The 20,687-nt window shown below is 37.8% G+C and overlaps 2 protein-coding genes across 2 annotated transcripts; one reads left to right on the top strand and one right to left on the bottom strand.

The window, feature by feature from the left end:
- The first annotated feature begins 1,825 nt into the window (after window positions 1-1,825).
- LOC121737100 (cactin) lies at window positions 1,826-20,110 on the top strand. The gene is made up of 11 exons (XM_042128646.1): window positions 1,826-1,966; window positions 2,082-2,498; window positions 5,265-5,502; window positions 5,984-6,158; window positions 10,123-10,256; window positions 10,685-10,831; window positions 11,398-11,521; window positions 16,083-16,432; window positions 17,180-17,361; window positions 17,876-18,020; window positions 19,896-20,110. Coding segments are annotated over exons 1-11 (2,103 nt in total). The 5' UTR covers window positions 1,826-1,964; the 3' UTR covers window positions 20,085-20,110.
- Window positions 7,850-9,891, bottom strand: LOC121737101 (myb/SANT-like DNA-binding domain-containing protein 3). The gene is made up of 5 exons (XM_042128647.1): window positions 9,746-9,891; window positions 9,472-9,655; window positions 8,687-8,795; window positions 8,209-8,301; window positions 7,850-8,087 (listed from the first exon to the last, which is right to left on the bottom strand). Exons 1-5 carry the CDS (start codon window positions 9,820-9,822, stop codon window positions 7,852-7,854), a joined length of 699 nt encoding a protein of 232 aa, XP_041984581.1. The 5' UTR covers window positions 9,823-9,891; the 3' UTR covers window positions 7,850-7,851.
- Window positions 20,111-20,687: the final 577 nt, after the last annotated feature.

Raw genomic sequence — 20,687 nt, 5'->3', positions numbered from 1 at the left:
CTCTTACCACATAATATCTTGATTGCAATAAATACCTCGATTATAAAGCGTTTCTATCTAATATTTACATAATTAAAAACAAAATACCATTTAAAATCAGACTGATGTTGTACAATGCTCTCGCTGACTCCATTATTAGTTATGGTTTATCCAGCTACGGTAGAACCTACAAAACTTACCTTAATAAAATTCAAAATCTCCAAACTCGAATTCTGAAAAATATTGTGCCAACTGATATCAAAGAAAAATATAACAAAAATGAAAAAGAATTGTATAAATTTTGTAAAGTTCTTCCGATCACAACCAAAGTCAAATATTCTATCTTAAAAGAACACTTCTTTGATGACGACCTCCAGAAACATAACATTACACACAATTTCCAGACAAGACAAAAAACTAAAAACCAACTGAACATATCAAGGGCGAATAATGTTTATGGAGAGAGAACAACCGAATATATAGTACCGCGCCTAATTAACAATCTGGACCCAATAATTGTAAGCAAAATCACAGAAAAAAATATTAAATACAAGCTAAAAACATTATATTTAAACAAATTCCTAAATGAATAGGACTGACATCAAGATTTATTTTCTTGTTAATAAGTAAGTAATTGCAATTCTACCAATTTTTTGTTGAATATTTAAGTAAGTATAATTAATAAGTTTATTATGTTGTTTTGTTAAGTTTGATAAAAAATATTAATTTATTTAATGAGTATAAAATAATTGTAATGACAATGTACTTAATTCTTATTATTATTGTAATACACTCCGGACAAACCTTCGTGGTTTATGGAGAGTATATCTCAAACGTCTTGTATGATTTATGAAAATAAAGGAATAAATAAATAAAATAAAAATTTACATTTTCAATTATTTTTTCGAACAATCTGGAAAAAATCGAATTTCCGTAATAGCTCAGGCAAAGAAAGACAGACAGCGATACGATTCGATGTTTAAAAATAGAACAGTCTCTTTTATGTAAATGGTTTTTCGTATCTTTTGTTTCACTTATCAGTCAAATTTGTCAATGTTTGCAATTTTGAATTTGAAAATTGTTCGGAAGAGATTTAATCCGGAAAATAGTATGGACATAACATATCTGTATAAGTAGAATATCATTGTATACCACATAATACTTACTCAGGCTACTTAGAATTGCATTATATAATAAAATAAACAAATAAAATTGATAAAACAAACGCTTAATTACCTGCTACTATGGCGATTGTGCGATCAGAATCGGAAATGTGGACGCGAGAATTTCAGTGATATTTTCGCGTATTATTTTTATTCAATGAAAATCTTCAAATTTTCAGCACTGACACGTCTTTCACTTATAATTATTAATATTAGCCACAGTATCATGTAGTTTTCACATTGTAAAACTAAATTTAAGCTAATTGAAAATCTTTGTTTTGTAAATTTTATGTCATAGAGTATTGATACAACAAAGGGACAAATGTCAAAAGAGTGTTGCTATTGCTTAAAAAAAAAGTTTCGCCTCCTACACATTCTTGACGCACTATACAAGTTACAACCGCAACACGGTCTACTTTTTTTTCAGTAAACCTCATGCACAATGCACACTGCTCTTTTAGTAAGGACAAAAAAGTATCATGTGTCACGTTGCTTGTCATATTTTGCCAAAATGTCAAATGTCATTTCACATCACGAAACCCATTGTATTTTTGTGTTTTCTATAAAATTTGGTGAAAATATCTTGTAATACCTACTTATTTTCCGTAAATAGTTATTTATTAAAGTCAAGTTTAGAGACTTAGTTATAAATTAGTAACTGCTGCACTCACTAACCTCATTAATCAAGTATTTTGTCACTGGTTTCTAAACTAATTTTAAAAGCTTCCACCAAGGACTTAAGTGCAAAATGTTAATGACTTGATAATAGCACATCATCAATTATTATAGCTCAGACGTTCGTACAGTGGTGTATACTACAAAATGTAAGTATTTCTATCAATGTGTCTGTATCTGTCGTTTTTTAAAGAACAATCAGTCTCCATGTTGCATTTGAAGATGCTAGCATAAGTCTTACTAAATATATTATTAACTTTTCAGGTCTTCAAAGACATTAAGTCGGTGGAGAGATCGGTCACGAAGCCGTTCTCTTGAATACAGGCGAGAGTCGCGACCAAAGAGCAGGGAGAGAGACAGACATGCTAGTAGGCATAAAAGCTCCAGAGCGAGCAGTAGCGACCGAGAATCTCGAACCAGAAGTAGAGATAAATCATCACGATCAAAATCTCCAAGAAGTAGGCACCAATCTAGCAAGGAGAAAAAGAGTAAACACAAGAAAAGTAAAAAGAAGAAGAAAAAGAAGCAAAGCAGCAGCAGCAGCAGCTCATCAAGCAGTGACAGTGATGAGGAAGAGTTGAAATTGCTGCAACGACTGGAGGCCGAGCGACAGAGGATCAAGGAGGAGAGGAAGAAACAGAAGGAGCTACTCAAAGCCAATGAAACTCCAGAAGAGAAAAGGTAGGAATAGTCTTAATGATGCATATTTTGTTATTGTTGGAAAGCTAATTTGTTTACACAAACAAATTTTTTTGACCATCAAATAATATAAATCACATAGAGTCAGTGGCAGTCTTCTGGGTGTAAAATTAAAATGTATTGTGAAATAGTTTACTGAGTGTTCTAGTGTTTCATTTTTGTTTTGTGTTGCTAACAATTTTAGGGTTTGTTTCTTATGCAATAAAGCCTAGGAACAATATAGATCAATGATAATTACACACATATATGATACTAGCTGTTGCCCGCGACTTCGTCCGCGTGGACTTCAGTTTATAGCGCGCGGTGTCAACAAAATGGGTGTCAAAAGCTTTTTAAAACCCTGGTACCCCTTAAATCAAAATACCCAAAACAGCCGTGTAGTGTGCACATAATATGATTTTTTTTTACTTATTAAACTTTTTATACCAAATTTTAAAGCTTATTTAGCGTTACACAACTTAGCTGCATAATGCATTACACAACCTTAGCTTTGCCCAATGCCCATAAACTATTCATTATTTATTATTGGTAGACTGTTTCTGATATCTATGTTGGTAGGTGAGTTATTTAATAACATGTATAACAATCGAAAGAATCGCAAATACTAATAACTCATCATGGTACCACCTCTTATAGAAATACATATGAGCAAGCGATAGCGCGATCTAGGCGACTCTTGGCGCCATCTGTTCCAGTTTTTGGAACTAACTTAATTTGAACAAATTTACGCATAAACACCCCCTTACAACCCCTTTTTCCAGTAAGAAGTAGCCTATGTCCTTTCTCAGGCTTTAGACTATCTGTGTACAAAATTTCATTACAATCGGTTCAGTAGTTTTGGCGCTGTTGTTTTTGAATTTGATATCTAAGTTGGTAGGTGAGTTATTAGTTAATAACTTGTACTTATAACAATCGAAAGAATCGAAAAACGTATCTCATAATGGTACCACCTCTTATAGAAATACGCATGAGCAAGCGATAGCGCGATCTAGGGGACTCTTGGCGCCATCTATTTTGAGTTTTTGGAACTAACTCAATTTGACTAAATTTACGCATTTTCACCCCCTTACAACCCCTTTTTCCAGTTAAAAAGTAGCCTATGTCCTTTCTCAGGCTTTAGACTATCTGTGTACAAAATTTCATTACAATCGGTTCAGTAGTTTTGGCGTGAAAGCGAGACAGACAGACAGACAGACAGAGATACTTTCGCATTTATAATATTAGTATAGATAATATTCTAACGTATTAAAAACTATAAACAAAAACATACTAACTAATAAGTATGATTAGTTCTATGTTACAATAAAGTAAAAAATAAAACGCCATCTGTTGAATCGTATTAGAACTAAAATGTTCATTCCATCGATATATTTCTGGATTTTTTATAATATTATACATAAAATATGTTTAAGATTTTTGAAAAAAATTAAAATAAAAATTTTAATACACATCCAAGACCCAGGAACATTGAAAACTTTTTGTTCCGCCTGCGGGACTCGAACCCAGGACCCCCGGGATGAGCGCTGGCCACGCGCAATGCGAATTCATTTTCATCGATATTTTCATGGAAATAAGATATTTTCCCACATCAAAATGTAGCCTATGTCCTTTCTCAGACTCTAGAATAACTGTATACAAAATTTCATTGCAATCGGTTCAGTAGTTTTGGCGTGAAAGCAAGACAGACAGACAGACAGACAGAGATACTTTCGCATTTATAATATTAGTATGGATTTTTGAAATTTTATTTTAATACACATCCAAGACCCAGGAACATTGAAAACTTTTTGTTCCGCCTGCGGGACTCGAACCCAGGACCCCCGGGATGAGCGCTGGCCACGCGCAATGCGAATTCATTTTCATCGATATTTTCATGGAAATAAGATATTTTCCCACATCAAAATGTAGCCTATGTCCTTTCTCAGACTCTAGAATAACTGTGTACAAAATTTCATTGCAATCGGTTCAGTAGTTTTGGCGTGAAAGCAAGACAGACAGACAGACAGACAGATATACTTTCGCATTTATAATATTAGTATGGATAGTATGGATTAGAAATGCAGTAGGAGTTCTATAAGATAAGATAGATTGATTATTATTATACCAAGTGATTATATTATTAAACATAATATTCTAACGTATTAAAAACTATAAACAAAAACATACTAACTAATAAGTATGATTAGTTCTATGTTACAATAAAGTAAAAAATAAAACGCCATCTGTTGAATCGTATTAGAACTAAAATGTTCATTGCGTCGATATATTTCTGGATTTTTTATAATATTATACATAAAATATGTTTAAGATTTTTGAAATTTTATTTTAATACACATCCAAGACCCAGGAACATTGAAAACTTTTTGTTCCGCCTGCGGGACGCGAACCCAGGACCCCCGGGATGAGCGCTGGCCACGCGCAATGCGAATTCATTTTCCTCGATATTTTCATGGAAATAAGATATTTTCCCACATCAAAATGTAGCCTATGTCCTTTCTCAGACTCTAGAATAACTGTGTACAAAATTTCATTGCAATCGGTTCAGTAGTTTTGGCGTGAAAGCAAGACAGACAGACAGACAGACAGACAGACAGAGATACTTTCGCATTTATAATATTAGTATGGATAACCTGTTACATGTAATATTATTTTAAACTGTCATAGTTATAATGGTTTGTACTATAAATTTATGACTAACATGAATTATTTTATCCATATTGTTGTTATAAAATAATTTACACTTTAAAGAGAGAGAAGATTACGGGAGAAACAAGAAAAGGAGAGGAAGAGAAGGGAACGGATGGGCTGGGACAACGAGTATCAGTGCTACACCAATCAGGACAATCCCTTCGGCGACTCGGCACTCACTAACACATTTGTGTGGACCAAGAAATTAGCCAAGGAGGGTGTGAAGAACGTCTCCCACGATGAGCTGGAGGCACTCAACAGACAGAAGCAGCTGGAAAACAAAATAGAACTGGAAAAGGTGAGGTTCCATATTGTTTTGAAATATTGTGTAAATTTAACTATAGCAAAGCCTGTGTAAAGTATGTCTTACAATTTAAAAATTTTTAATGCAATGTATCAATGAAATATTATACAAAACCACATAAATCGATTTAGCAATTTACTCTGTAAGCTAAAATAATGTTAGATCTTGTCAATAGTACAAATGTTTTAAGTTAGCTTCATGTTCCAGATGAAATAAGTTGCTTTGTCTAGTTAAAGGGCATATTCTTAACAATTTATAGAGCCATTAGAGTGTAGGGCTATAACTGTAAGAGTCTGAAATAAATAGTACTCACTAATAAATAGTATCAGAAAAATTGCCTATCACTCATTTCCCAAATGGTACAAACACTGAAAATTATACAAAGATTTTGGTTTCTTTGGTCTTCTAACTCAATTAGTTACTCATGTACTTTTTGTATGTTTTTATGTGTATAAAATGTTAATATCTCTTTTAGGTGAAGCAACGGCGGCTAGAGCGGGAAGCGGAGCGGGCAGCGCGCGAGGCGGAGGCGGCAGCGGCGGCGCGCGCTCGCGAGGCCGCGCAGTTCAGCAGCTGGGCGCGCCAGGAGGACTCCTTCCACCTGCAGCAGGCACGTCTGCGTTCGCAGATACGGATCCGGGACGGCAGAGGTAAGTTATTTCCTAGGCAGATGGCAGACCTGCGTAATTTGGATGTTTTATGTTAAACACAGCCGACGGATCACTCCTAATATTGAATCCTCCTGTCTATGAGTCAATTTTTTCGATGGTACAAAACTTAATACAGTTTATCTTATGACCAATTTTTTGTAAAATTAATAGTTGTGTTGCATTTTCAAGCTATTCAAAAACAATTATTGTATTATAAATCTTAATAGAATATAATAGGACAAAACGAATTGCTCAAAGTGTAATAATTAGAGTTTACATCACTATTCACTCAAAGCTCTACCACAATAATGGCCCGGGAGCCAGGTACATTTTTGGTCAATGATTTCCTCCCGGGCGAAACTTTGTACAATGCATAAGAGACTTATACTATGAATACTATCGACCGTCAGCTGCGACTCCGTGGGTGGGGTGGGCACTGGGCAGTGGCAGCCTCCCATGAAGAAAAAAAATTTTCAGTCATTTCCTCTCATTTGAAAATTTATCAGAGTATAGTTTATGTAGTATTTTGAAAGAAAAACATAGTCAGCTGACCATAACACGGTAGATTATATGTCAGCTGGCTCCTTGAACATGAAAAAAAAATTATATTTTCAATGCTTTCCCCTCAGCTAAAAATTTACCTGGTGATCGTTTATATGCTACTATGAATGATAATTAATGTCAGCTGCTGTATCTCAATGGACAGTTTGTAAGCTGGTACCTTGAAAGGTGTAAGGTAACAGCACTAAAATTTATCAGCTGACGAATTTTCCACTGACTTACAGCTAGCTGATTTTTTAAATTGTTTACTAGAGTATTTTAACAATACTCTGACAAATTTTCAAATGAGAGGAAATGACTGAAAATTTTTTTTTCTTCATCTTTGGGAGGCTGCCACTGCCCACCCCACCAACGGAGTCGCAGCTGACGGTCGCTAGTATTCATAGTATAAGTCCCTTATTCATTTTACGAAGTTTCGGTTGGGAGGGACTTGGTCATGAAAATCTGTCACTGGCCTCAGGTCTATAATATCACACTAGCTGTTTGACCGAGCTTTGCTCAGTATCCAATGAAAATGACATTTTCTAGAAATGATTCCTAGCTAGATCGATTTATCGCCCCCGAAACCCCCTATATACTAAATTTCATGAAAATCGTTGGAGCCGATTCCGAGATTCCAATTATATATATACAAGAATTGCTCGTTTAAAGATATAAGATATGGACATGAATAGTTAACAGGTATGCAAACAATGAACAATTATTATTGAACACTCCATCATAATGTTAAATTAAATTATCAACAATATTAATTATGTAATTATGAGGGCAATAAAAGAAACTGTGATTAAAATTTAGAAAGCACAATATCATCAAAATAATAATAACTTTTTCTTTATTTACTCATCATTCAAACTTTTTTATCATAACTAATCTTTTATGTAAAATACATTCTTGCATTTCGCCCAACAACGAAATAATGCTAGAAATAGTGGAAGAATAGTATTTTGGCTCTTATGTAGGTATATAATCATTTTGTCACGATTTAAAAACATTAATAAAATTAAAAAGACAGACTATCATAACAATAAAAAAGTCTGTAAAGAAACATTGCATTTGCCAAAAACTTGGTCTAAACTTAAAAAAACTAAAACATCTTTGTCATATACTCTATCGAAGAATCTGCAAACTATTACGTACAATCATTATGTATAGTACTATTTGAATCTGATGAAGATTGTTGAAGTTTTTTCCTAATTAATTGTAGTTTAAGTTTTGCTATCATTACTTTATATTTATGTTGAATTTCAAGGCACTTCTTTCTCTGCATGAGGTACTTCCTTTCAAGGGCAGCATTTTTTATTTTCATACTATAATATTTTTGTACAATTCCTTTAGGTTTTGGACTTCCTGACCTAGAACTGTGTCCTACAAAAACAAATATTAGAATACATAAGTGCTATGCATAATAAACAAAATTTTTAGATCTTTATAAAACTAAGTTATCAAGAAAGTTTCAGTTGACCAAAAGGGATTTAACCATACAAACCTTGGTCATTGTCCAAAATATCTAAATCTATTTCTGGTTGTATTTCTAATTTTTCTTCATCCATTGTGTCCTCATCATTAGAACAAGTATTTTCTGAAAAGAAATATATTTTCCTTAAACATATCTTGAAATCTCAAGTTGGAGCCGATTCCGAGATATATATATATATATATATATATATATATATATATATATATATATATATATATATATATATATATATATATATATCTCTCTCTCTCGGAATCGGCTCCAACGATTTTCATGAAATTTAGTATATAGGGGGTTTCGGGGGCGATAAATCGATCTAGCTAGGAATCATTTCTAGAAAATGTCATTTTCATCGGATACCGAGCAAAGCTTGGTCAAACACCTAGTACTTTATAAAATATGATTCCTGTCTGTTAAGTAACTTTTTCAGAGTATCAGGAACAGCAACCTTACTGTATCTATCATATTTTTGACTTACTATACTAACCAAAAAACGTAGCTGCATCATCATAGGGTGCGGTTATTAACGGTTTTATTTCTATCATGTGTCTGTGTTCACCTGCGTCTAATATGTTTTGATTTTTCATTATTTCATTCTGTAAAACAAAATAAAACACTGTTTTTTGTTTAACAAATACTGATAACAATAGGTAACACAAGGCATATTTATTAATAACTAGATGACGCCCGCAACAGACCAAAATTAGTTTATCATGCAGGAACCGTACATTTTTCCGGGATAAAAGCTGTCCTATGTACTTTCCCAGGACTCAAAGTATCTCCAAGCCAAATTTCAGCAAAATCGGTTCAGCGGTTTGAGCGTGAAGAGGTAACAGACACACTTTCGCATTTATAATATTAGTATGGAAGTATGGATGAGGATAACTATGGAGGAGGACTAACGTAAGCGCAGAGCGCGAACCTTGCTAGACCTGTGAAACTAACCACCATAACTCTGTCTTTCCTTCTGTATACAGTACGAGCTTTTGCCCGCGGCTTCGCCCCCAGTATTATTATATACAAACTTTCATCCCCTATTTGAACCCCTTGGGGTTGGAATATATCAAAATCCTTTCTTAGCGGATGCCTACGTCATAACATCTACCTGCATGCCAAGATTTCAGCCCGATCCGTCCAGTGGTTTGGGCTGTGCATTGATAGATCACTATGTCAATCAGTCAGTCACCTTTGAGTTTCATATATATAGAAGATATACATATATACCAAGTTATAAGGCACCAAGAAGTTTCTTGGCTAATATAACAGGTCTACCTTTTCATTATCATTCTTTCGTATCCTCTGCTTCAAGTTTTCGTAAAGATGACGAAGCTGCTTCCAACTCCGGGGGCCCGTTGTTGAGATGTCGTTATATTTCTTGGCTATCGTCTCCCAAGCGTTCTGTTTTGCTTGTACACATTCGGAGGTCGTTACCTTGTTTTCTACGATGTGTTTGTACCTATAATGACAACACCGGGTCTTTATTACACCCATTATTTATTTACATATAAACTACGTCGGTGGTCAAGTGGTGTTCACGGAAACTTACTCGTCCACTAGTTTTAGAAACATTTGTTTTTCTATATACGTGTAATTGGCGCCTCGTTTTTTATTACTTTTCTCCATTTCGTCTTAGTTTAACGGAAAATAATAAAATAAACAACCTCATAAGATTGATTTTCTTCTTCTTCTTTGGAATGCTCGTTTGACAGCATATTGACAGTTTTGACAAGTGATCAGCACAGACTAAAAATTAAAGTGTAGTACACAGATCTAACAGTTTAGTAGTATAGCCTTTGGGTACTTAGCGGTCGCCTCACAACTTGCGATTTACGAATTTATCCCACTTTGTTAATATTTCAGTTTTGTCTTCAAAACGGTTAACTAAACTATTTGTTTTTATTTTCATTTTAAATCCCTCTCCAGCGAAGCCGATCGACCTGCTGGCGTGGTACGTGAGCTCGGAGCAGTGCGTGGACGCGCTGGAGATGCACGAGCCCTACACCTACCTCAACGGCCTGCAGGCCAACGACCTGGAAGACCTGCTTGAGGATATCAAGGTATTTATTACTTAAGTTGTATCTTACGATATTAATTACGTTACATTTTTTATCCATTCTAGTGTTATAAATGCTGAATTGTGACTATTTGTCTGTTTCCTGTTTCTGTTGTAGATACTTGGTGTCCCGGAAATGGACTCCAAAACATTTTCTTTTATAATATACTATTCGAGCCTACGAATAATAAAAACTAAGGAAAAGTAACTCCGTCAAAAAACATGCTCCACAATACTTGTCAAAAAAGTGTACCCTAGGTACACATTTCAATACATTTGCAACATTTAGGTGGCCTTGAGCGGTACTAGGCTGACGTTACATGACAGATTAAAAGGAACCAAATTTAAAACAGTAATAGTATGGGAGTTACGATTCCTTAGTTTTTATTATTCGTAGATTCGAGCACTGCTAATACAAAGTACTTATTCCAGGTGTACGAGGAATTGGAGAGCGACACGCAGCTGCAGTACTGGGAGGACGTGCGCACAATCGCGCGCGACGAGCTCGCCAAGCTGCGCCGAGCCGCCGCGCCGCAGCGCGACACCGTGCACGCCGCCGTGCAGCAGGACGTGCAACAGGTAGGACAACATATCTCATAGATAACGGACCATAAACTTTTTTTTTAATTCGTCCCGGTCGGGACAGGCAAAGGGAGCGTTGCCCATACAGCCATTTCTATGTTTTCTCTATATGAATGATAGTGAAGGCCGAAGCCAATTCTTTTATATTAACCATCTGAAATAGAGTTTTCATTAGGCCGAAGCCATTTCTCATGTTATATTATGGCGCGAAAACAATCAAGTCAAGTCGGTCGATTCAGTAAAGTGGTAGACGCTTTACTGAAACTTTCGATGGAGTTTTGGAGGGAACACAAAAGAGCACGTTTCTGGTTATTACTTATTACATAACTTTCCTACACTTGTGCACGATAACGAATATCTTATGGTTAATATCCTACCAATATTACACATTAAAAACCCAGATAACACAATTTTAGGAAAATAAAATAAAAACACAAAATCACCATTTGACATTCCCGGCAAAACACCGGACAATAAACTATAATCATACGCTGCGTAATTTTTTTATTAGTAACGCTAAAGTGTTATAATATATCCACACTAAAATGAATATTGGTGTGCAGATATTCAAGGGCAAGACGGGCGCGCAGCTGGCGGAGCTGCAGGCGCAGATGGAGGCGAAGATCAGCGGGCGGCGCGACGGCGTCGACGTCGGCTACTGGGAGAGCCTGCTCAGCCAGCTTAAAGGTACGACATTATATTTTGTAAGCAAGAAATAGAGAGAGGAGACGGGACAGTCTTCCGCCGTGCGATTTTCGCGTAAGTTTTTGCGACGCACAGTAACAGAGTACTAGGGAATGCAAATCTCGCGAGATTGGGGCTCAAGCGAGATCTCGCGAGTTTATGAATACAATACCGCGAGATCTCGCCAATTTCGAGATCTTGCGAGATTAGCAGTTTAGTGGGGTTTTTTGCAAATAATCACAATATTTGAATAAATTACGAAAAAAAGGAATAAATATTATAAGTATTATATAATTAACATTCATTTTCACGAATATTTTCAATTGAATTTTATGCATCAAACATTGTTTGAAGTATGTGTCTATAATTTTTAAGTAGTAAACTTTGACATAAGTACGTATCTACTATCTATCAAAATATAACAAATGGAAGAAAAAACCAGTCTTCTCTTCTAATGTGCGCTTTTATAATTTTGGACATGGCGGTAATATCGTGGACGTCCGCGGTAAAACGATAACATAGGGAAGTACAATGTATGTAAATATGTATATGAAGTCGTTTTTAATTTTCCATCGACGATAACTTTTTAACGTGCACGTTAGAGGACATCACGACGTCTACACTTCTGAACCGCACAAAACGTCCACAGTGCGTAAAATCAAAAGGGCATTTAACGTACCCAACGTTTTATCGTGAAAGCCGGCGTTCACGATAACGTGACGTCCAGAATTATAAAAGCGCACACTATCAAACACAAATCTTCTAAAACAGTTCTTTTGTAACTAACAAAACAACGAGAAGTCAAAATGCAGGACCTAGTTGAAAATCACAGTGCAGTTGCTTAGGCCAGCTCCTCTTTGTTTTTACTCCGTGATCGCAACTCCGTCCGTGTCAGTCCGCGCTTCGAATAACACGTTTTTATGCTCAAGTGCAATCTCGTCAAACTCGCGAGATCTCGCCGTTTTTTCGTCCGAGATCAATCTCGCTAAAAACGGCCGGGATCTCGCGAGAACGAGATCTCGCGAGAACGAGATTGCATTCCCTACAGAGTACAGAGGCTGGCGAGGTAACAGACAGAAGAAACACTTTCGCATTTATAATATTAGTATGGATATGGATAAACTGTATTTCCGGACCAATACAACCAGTAAACTTTCAAGAAGAGAGCGTATTCCCTCTTAAAAGGCCGGCAAGCGCAACGCACCTGCAACTCGGAAGAGTTGCAGGTGCGTCCATGGACACTCGCAATATCAGAAGATGTTGCGAGTGTCCATGGGCGACGGTAGCTGCTTTACATCAGAGCAAACGGGTCACGTTTGCTTGTATGCCCTAATGTGTGTATCTAATATATACAAATAAGTCGGGTTTTTCTTCCTGACGCTATAACTCCAGAACGCACGAACCGATTTCCACGGTTTTGCATTCGTTGGAAAGGTCTTGGGTTCCGTGAGGTCTATAGAAAAAAAAATCAGAAACAACTTCAAGAGAAAAGCAGGAAAACAGGGAAAATCATTTTATGGCAAAAATTTCTACTCTGTAAAAGAATTATTTAATAACAAGGCTGAATGAATTTTATAATCTTTTTGACATGTAACACAGTATGTAACACTTTAACCTATTTTACTTAATATTATGTATCTTAATTATTGACATTTACGTATTAATCTTTTAACAACCAATCTAATTATTTCTTGACATCTTATTATTTCTTGACATTGTTGTTTATTATAATTGTAAAATTTTAAACTATTGTATTTTAAAATGTGATGTATTTATTAGTGACTGCTATTTTAATATTTATGGGATGTGACATTTTTCTAATATCTCACATAGCCTGGCCTTGTATTATTAGTTTAATGTATTAGTGATCAATATTTCAAAGTTGCTAGATTTTATGACTTCTTTAAATATTTGCATGCTATCTTTATAGTTAAGAGTGTAAGACCTGAGCAATGAACGTTAACATCTAATGTACCACTTTTAAAGCAAATAAATGATTGATTGATTGATTGATTGAACGTTGCCGGGACAGCTAGTCTAATATATAAAATTCTCGTGTTATGGGGTGCGTGGTTAAACACCTCTGAAACGGCTCGACCGATTTTCGTGAATCTTAGTGAGCATATCGGCTAGGGTTGAGAATCAGACAACATCTACTTTTTTATATTGATAAGTGCATTTGTTGAATAAATAATAGTAAACTATTAGAACTCGAGACTGACGGCGACCATTGTTTGTGCGACGCGCGACGGGATAGCGATGGACGTTGCCATGATTACATACTTATTTAGTCACTTCAATAAAATAATATGGGCGAAATACTTTATATGGCAAAACAACGTTTGCCGGAACAGCTAGCTTTATATAAAATAAATAAATAAATAAAAATAAAAATGTTTATTTTCGGACAACAAGATCCATTAAATATTAAAAATAAAATGTTAGTATAGTCTTATATTCTAGTTGTGTTAGTACTCATATTTAACTAAGGACTTCGTAATATTATTTAAGTTGCAAATAAACGGACAGCTCCCGCCGCATTTGCATATGATTCGCAGATTTTTAAAAGTTTCCTGAGCGCGCTTACCGAGGGGGCCAGCAGCACCATGTCATCTGCGTAACTTACATTGTTTACACATACATGGCCAATGTGACAACGTGACGTACGTACAGGTTGAAGAGGTTTGGCGAGGTTAACCCCCCCTGCCTCACCCCACACTCCATTTTGTAAGGCTCAGAAAGCTCATCCGCCCATCTAACAAAGTTAACTTGACTGCCGTACCAGTATTTAAAGACCTCCAATAAATCTGTAGGTAAGCCCGTCTTTTCTAGCTTATTCCATAGGAGATTATAAGCAACCAGGTTAAATGCCTTCGATAACTCCAGGAAACAGGCATACACAGGAGTACGCCTGTCAGTTTAGTATCTGACAGTGTGCTTCAAGCTCAGGATGGCGCTCTCTGTGGACAGTCCACGCCTAAAGCCGTGTTCTCCGTAATGTAATTTAAGAAAAGAGTCCAACCGAGAATTAAGCACACTGTCAAATACTTTGGCTATAACAGTCGCAAGGGATATTGGCCTATAATTAGTTCCATCCGATATGTCCCCCGTCCTATTTTTGACTATTGGCACTACAATAGTTTTCAGCATCTCATCGGGCAGGTAAGAATGAACCATACACAAATTAAATAGCAATGCCAATACCCTAGGTAGATGAAAACCAGCGTGCTTTAGGTGCTCAATGCTGAGACCACCGTGCCCAGGCGACTTTCCAAAAACGTCCAAAATCACCCTTGGAAAAGTGGGAAGGTAATGCATCCATTTTTAACTGCTCCTGGTTATTTTGACACCACTTAAGTCTTCCTTTAAAAATCTTTCGACTTTTAACCACCTCATCATATTCTTTCCCATGTTTAGGTCGACCAAACCATGTCCAAATAAGAAATTTAGACTTGGCCTCCCTGTGCGCATCATTGACATATTTATTCCACCCCATATTTTTTTTCTTACAAGGACTATTATTATTAGAAGCGGTCTCACTAGCAGCAGATATTATTGTGGATACAATTTTGTTATAAAAATTATCAATTATATGTTTATGAGAAGAATCATTACAGAAGTCGAAACAACATGTAGTAAAACTGTCAGGAAAATCTATTAATTTTAATCTTTCATTACACAATTCTAAGTATCTTTTTATTTGATTATCTGATCTAATCCCCCATATTGCATTGTTAATCTTGTTATTTTTGTACATCAATTTTTGTCTAGTAAGATTCAAGTTACAATTAGTTAAGAGTGGAAAGTGGTCAGACCAGTATGTGTCATAAAGGACCTTAGTTTCAACAATTAGTTCCCGGGCTGCTTCAGTGTCCACGCAATGATCTAACCACCTTTCACTCCCATGGGCATCACTAATATATGTATAAGTATCGGAATCTAAGTTACTTATATCACTACATATCCACTTTTGTTCATAACAAAAATCCATAAGTTCATTGTAAAATAACTCACCGGGGTGTGCATTGTAGTCCCCCAAAATAAATACCGACTCCACTGCACTTTCCTCCACAATAGCATATAAAGAGCTAAGGCAATCCGTAAACTCAGCGAGGTTCTCCGGGTTATTGCAAGGCATGTACACACTGCAAAACATACACGACTGACCACTAAGTTCTACTTTAATAGCACATATTCTGGGGTTATCACTTGGTATTACTGAAACACATTGGAATATACTTTTTCTCCATAATATGGCTACTCCTCCATGTGGTCTGCCCACCAGCATCCCCTCTGATGTATCAACTGCAGAGGTTCCCGTACTCCCAAAATCCTGATGCACAGATGATAAAAAAGGCAAGTCATGTTGTAATAGCCAGGTTTCCTGCAGGGCCAATATATCAGCTTCTTTACAAAGCTGTCGAATATTCTCAATTGATCTTTTTAGGGATTTACAATTGAAAGTGGATACTTAAATAAAAAGTGGATACTTTATAACGTCGATTGCAATGTCGCGGTGCATGAACATTAAGTAGCCGTTTCTCACACAATGTGCACGTTCCAGCTCACATGGCGCGCGCCCGTCTCCGCGACCGCCACCAGCTCAATCTGCGGCGCAAGCTCGACCTGCTGAAGCGCGAGCAGGGCCTACCCTCGCCCCCGCCCGCGCCTGTCGCCCCGCCCCCGCCGCCCGCGCCCGGCGACGAGGGGGAGGCGGAGGCGGAGGGGGAGGGGGATGACAGCGACGCGGAGGAGGACGAGGCGTGTCGCGCGGCGTACGCGGCGGGGCGGTACTCGCCGGAGCCGCTGTCGCCGCGCGCGCTCGAGCCCGCCGCGCCGCTGCTCGACCCCGCCCACGACGCGCAGCGCCTCGCCTTCCTGCGCGCGCGCACCCGCCCATCACTCGCCCCCCAGGTTAGTTATTTATTCACATAAAACATGGTAAATTGTCTGTGGGACTGTAAAATAATCAATTTCACTCGTATCATTACTAATTGTCTAGTGAACTCTAGTGGAACACTGCTGCCTTATTGACTATAAATAATAATAATTATACACTTTTATACGTGGGAGAGCCATGCTTTGGCACGAATGGGCCGGCTCGACCGGAAAAATACCACGTTCTCACAGAAAACCGGCGTGAAACAGCGCTTGCGCTGTGTTTCGCCGAGTGAGTGAGTTTACCGGAGGCCCAATCCCCTACCCTATTCCCTTTCCTACCCTCCCCTATTCCCTTCCCTACCCTCCCCTATTCCCTCTTAAAAGGCCGGCAACGCACATGCAGCTCTTCTGATGCTGCGAGTGTCCATGGGCGATGGAAGTTGCTTTCCATCTGGTGACCCGTTTGCTCGTTTGCCCCCTTATTTCATAAAAAAAAAACTCTTTATAATAGTTCTAACAATAACCCAACAAACTACACCCTTTTTGCGATATGATAGTTGATTGCTAAATTAAAAGTCCTTGATATAAAAAATTCTAATACAATATACATAATATATTGACCGTATGCTAATGCTAATAATGAGTGCGCGATTGATGACGGCTTGTAGCGAACTGCCCGAGAGTATGCACTTGCCGGGACTACGGGAAAATTGTGTAGGATCAGCAATGTACGTGCTAGCTCGTACATCCATAAATATCAATCAATATCAATAATTTCAGGACACCGAAGCCGTCGGCACGAGCTCCGCGGCGCTGGAGCGCGAGGCGGCGCGGCTGATGGACGCGGGAGCGGCGGGGGAGGGCGCGGGGGTGGCGCGGTTCAGCGTAGAGCACGCGCTGCCCGACCAGCCCTGTCTGTGGGCGGACAAGTACAGGCCGAGGAAGCCGAGATACTTCAACAGGTGAGCAACAGCAGCAGGCGGGGCTGTATACTCAGGGTCACACGCAAAGTAGTGGTGTATACTCCGATATATAAATGGGGATGTACCACCAAGAAATAGATTCCTAGGCAGTTGATGGTTGGCTTATGTCAATTTAGCCAACCAACCGAAATTGATTTACGTCTATGTGTAAAAATTTGTTTACGTATACACTTACACAAGCATCTTTCTAAGAGATTTAATTGTCAACGTGCCGATAAGTGCCGACCAGACGTCAACAGATGAAAAAAAAAAAATCTGCTGTCATGTATCACACGTCTCTTTTTACCACGCAGTGTTACTGATAGTGACATCTCGCTTGCTCAGGACTTTGTTTCTCTATTCCGCTAGATATACTTTATGGCTGGGTGTAACAAATTGCGACTACGAGGTCCGCCATCTGCCTATGCATCAACTTCTTGGATAGCACAATAACCAAACATTAATATCACATTGATGTGTATTGTTAACTGAACTGTGTGACATATTATGTCAGGGTGCACACGGGGTTCGAGTGGAACAAGTACAACCAGACGCACTACGACATGGACAACCCGCCGCCGAAGATCGTGCAGGGCTACAAGTTCAACATCTTCTACCCCGACCTCATAGACAAGGCCGCCACGCCACACTTCTCGCTGGTATGTTTACAATTTTTTCAAACATTGAAATTTTAATGTGCCAGTTGTGCTCAAGTTACTTGTATGCCTGGCAGTCAAATGGCTGGCCAGTGGCCACGTTATCTACAGAGTAGACAGAACTAAAGGAGTACCTCGACTTCAAACGAGTGGGCGAATATGCGCGAGTGTCACAAAACAAACAAAAAAATATCTAATGCGGGCTTTACACTCGCGGCGCGAAAGGCCGCGAAGGCCGCGAACCGCGAGTGTGGAGGGTTTCGCAGCTTCGTGTTTGCGCTTCGCAGCTTCGTATTTGTACGCATCGGCGTTCACGGCGCGTAGCATCCGCGAATCGCGCCGCGAGTGTTGAGCCCGCATTAGTAATTAGTACGGTGCGCGCCGGCCGATATATGACATACTACGTCAAACGTCTAAATTTCGAGTCTATCTCTTCTGAGTCGGCCTAAGTTCTGTTTAGAGTTCGACAAGGCTGTTTATGAACGTGGCGAGAAAAGGAACTAACGCTTCTATCATACAAAAACGTAATTTTTGACAGTTCTCCTTTACCAGCAGCGCACATTGACTGACATTGACACATTCAATTAAAGCCTTGTCGAACTGTACTCTGTTATCCAGAAGAATCGTGTCACTGGCACTGTTTTTTTTTTTGGTAAATAAACATTAGTCATGGTCGAGTTAAGAAACCTTCCTTTTTTGAAGTTGTTTTAAAAAGTATCAAAATTATGGGTTTGCTTTTTTGTAGTTAGTAATTTTAAATTATTTACTATTTAAATCTGTGGGACAAGATTGGAAGATTAGAAGTTTGTTTGGTCAAGTCAAAAAAAAAAAGAAGGCATTAACACAAAGACGAAAAATAATATTTTGTAGCCGATTAATTTTATTACTTTCTTTATTAGAGGGATTGTTTAGCTAAGGTATAATATTATATACTTTTTTTTCATATTTTGTAGTAATTCCTTGTATGTACTTTAAAACTTATAGTCTGTCAAGAAAGTAAAGAAATTAAAAAGTGGCAACATCGTAGTGTCATCCCTTTCAAATACAATTTCAATCTAAGGGGGGTATTACATTATCATTTATATGATCATATATAGGATCCAATATATATGATCATTTGATCATAAGACTGCATATTACATTATCATATTTCATTGATCCTATTTTACGTCATATGTGGTTTCAATAGCCAATGGAGAGCGCTAACGCTGACAGGTATTGACGTCAGGGTTACTAGATCTCAGAGAATTCGATTTGTCAAAAGACATCGTCATTTTTAATATGGCTTGTTTTTTGTTTTTTCAGCAAGATTATCCAAGTATATAATTAGAAAAATAATTACATTACATTATTTGAAACATATTAACGAACAAGAAATTAAAAACTCTTTTTTATATTAAAAATAACTGGCAACACCTATTTCTATGACCGTATTGGATCCAATCTCTCAGCAAATGTCAAAAATCTATGATCAAGGAAGAGATGAATCATATTATGTCTATATTATCTTATACCTTAATATATATATATATATATATATATATATATATATATATATATATATATATATATAATTGGAATCTCGGAATCGGCTCCAACGATTTTCATGAAATTTAGTATATAGGGGGTTTCAGGGGCGATAAATCGATCTAGCTAGGAATCATTTTTAGAAAATGTCATTTTATTCGGGTTTTATCGAATACCGAGCGAAGCTCGGTCAAATAGCTAGTATTACATTATCCAATATCATTGACGCAATGATCTCGGACCCAATATATATGATAATCTAATATCCCCCTAAGAAAAAAGGGATGACACTACGATGTTGCCACTTTTTCATTTCTTTACTTTTTGACAGACTATACAATAATATTTCAGAAACCGTGTCCGGAAAACAGCGAGTTTGCGGTGCTGAGGTTCCACGCGGGCCCGCCGTACGAGGACATCGCGTTCAAGATCGTGAACCGCGAGTGGGAGTACTCGTACAAGCGCGGCTTCCGCTGCCACTTCCACAACAACATCTTCCAGCTGTGGTTCCACTTCAAGCGGTACAGGTACCGCCGGTGATCGGGACAATAAATGTTTTCCAAGTAGCTTGTGTTTTATTTCATACCAGATGGCGAACTTTGTTGCGCCAAAGTTTGTTTATTGCGATGGAACCGTACATTTTTCCGGAATGAAAAGATAGGATACCAAAATTAAGCAAAATCGGTTTAGCGGTAACAGACAAACAGACACACTATCACATAGATCATTTTAAACACTCTGTACGGTATTTTGGTAGCAGCGGGCTGTCTCTATTTCGTAGGAACAAAATATGCAAATCTTAGGGTCAATTATTTAGACTAGCGCAGAGTCGAAGCGAAGCGAAGCGCGTCGAAGCGTCAAATTCGCGATAAGTCGAACGAGTGCGAGCGAATTCGCCAGAATGCCTATAGTGATGAGCACGGTGCTATGTATTAGCTCCGTGGTGATGAGTGACGCGTAGATTCGCTGTGGGCGCATGGATGTGCGAAAATGCGCGCGTACTAAAAAGCGTTGGTCAAGCGAATTCGCGCTAGTGCACGCTAATGCGCGCGCCTTTTTAAATTCTCAGAAGTAATATGTGCGTTATGGTTGGACTTTGGAGTTAAGGTTGAATTTGTTCAGTTTTGATAATTATGTATACTG

The sequence above is a fragment of the Aricia agestis genome, chromosome 20, assembly GCF_905147365.1.
Source record: "Aricia agestis chromosome 20, ilAriAges1.1, whole genome shotgun sequence".
Taxonomy (NCBI): Eukaryota; Metazoa; Arthropoda; class Insecta; order Lepidoptera; family Lycaenidae; genus Aricia; species Aricia agestis.
This window is presented reverse-complemented; position numbering and strand designations above follow the sequence as displayed.

Coding starts and splice junctions, on each gene's coding strand:
- LOC121737100 (XM_042128646.1), top strand. Junction 5,503..5,983: donor ACAAAATAGAACTGGAAAAG/GTGAGGTTCCAT, acceptor TATCTCTTTTAG/GTGAAGCAACGGCGGCTAGA. Junction 17,362..17,875: donor AAGCCGAGATACTTCAACAG/GTGAGCAACAGC, acceptor ATATTATGTCAG/GGTGCACACGGGGTTCGAGT.
- LOC121737101 (XM_042128647.1), bottom strand. CDS start 9,822: ATGGAGAAAAGTAATAAAAAACGAGGCGCCAATTACACGTATATAGAA. Junction 9,656..9,745: donor TTTCTAAAACTAGTGGACGA/GTAAGTTTCCGT, acceptor TTGTCATTATAG/GTACAAACACATCGTAGAAA. Junction 8,088..8,208: donor TATTTTGGACAATGACCAAG/GTTTGTATGGTT, acceptor TTGTTTTTGTAG/GACACAGTTCTAGGTCAGGA.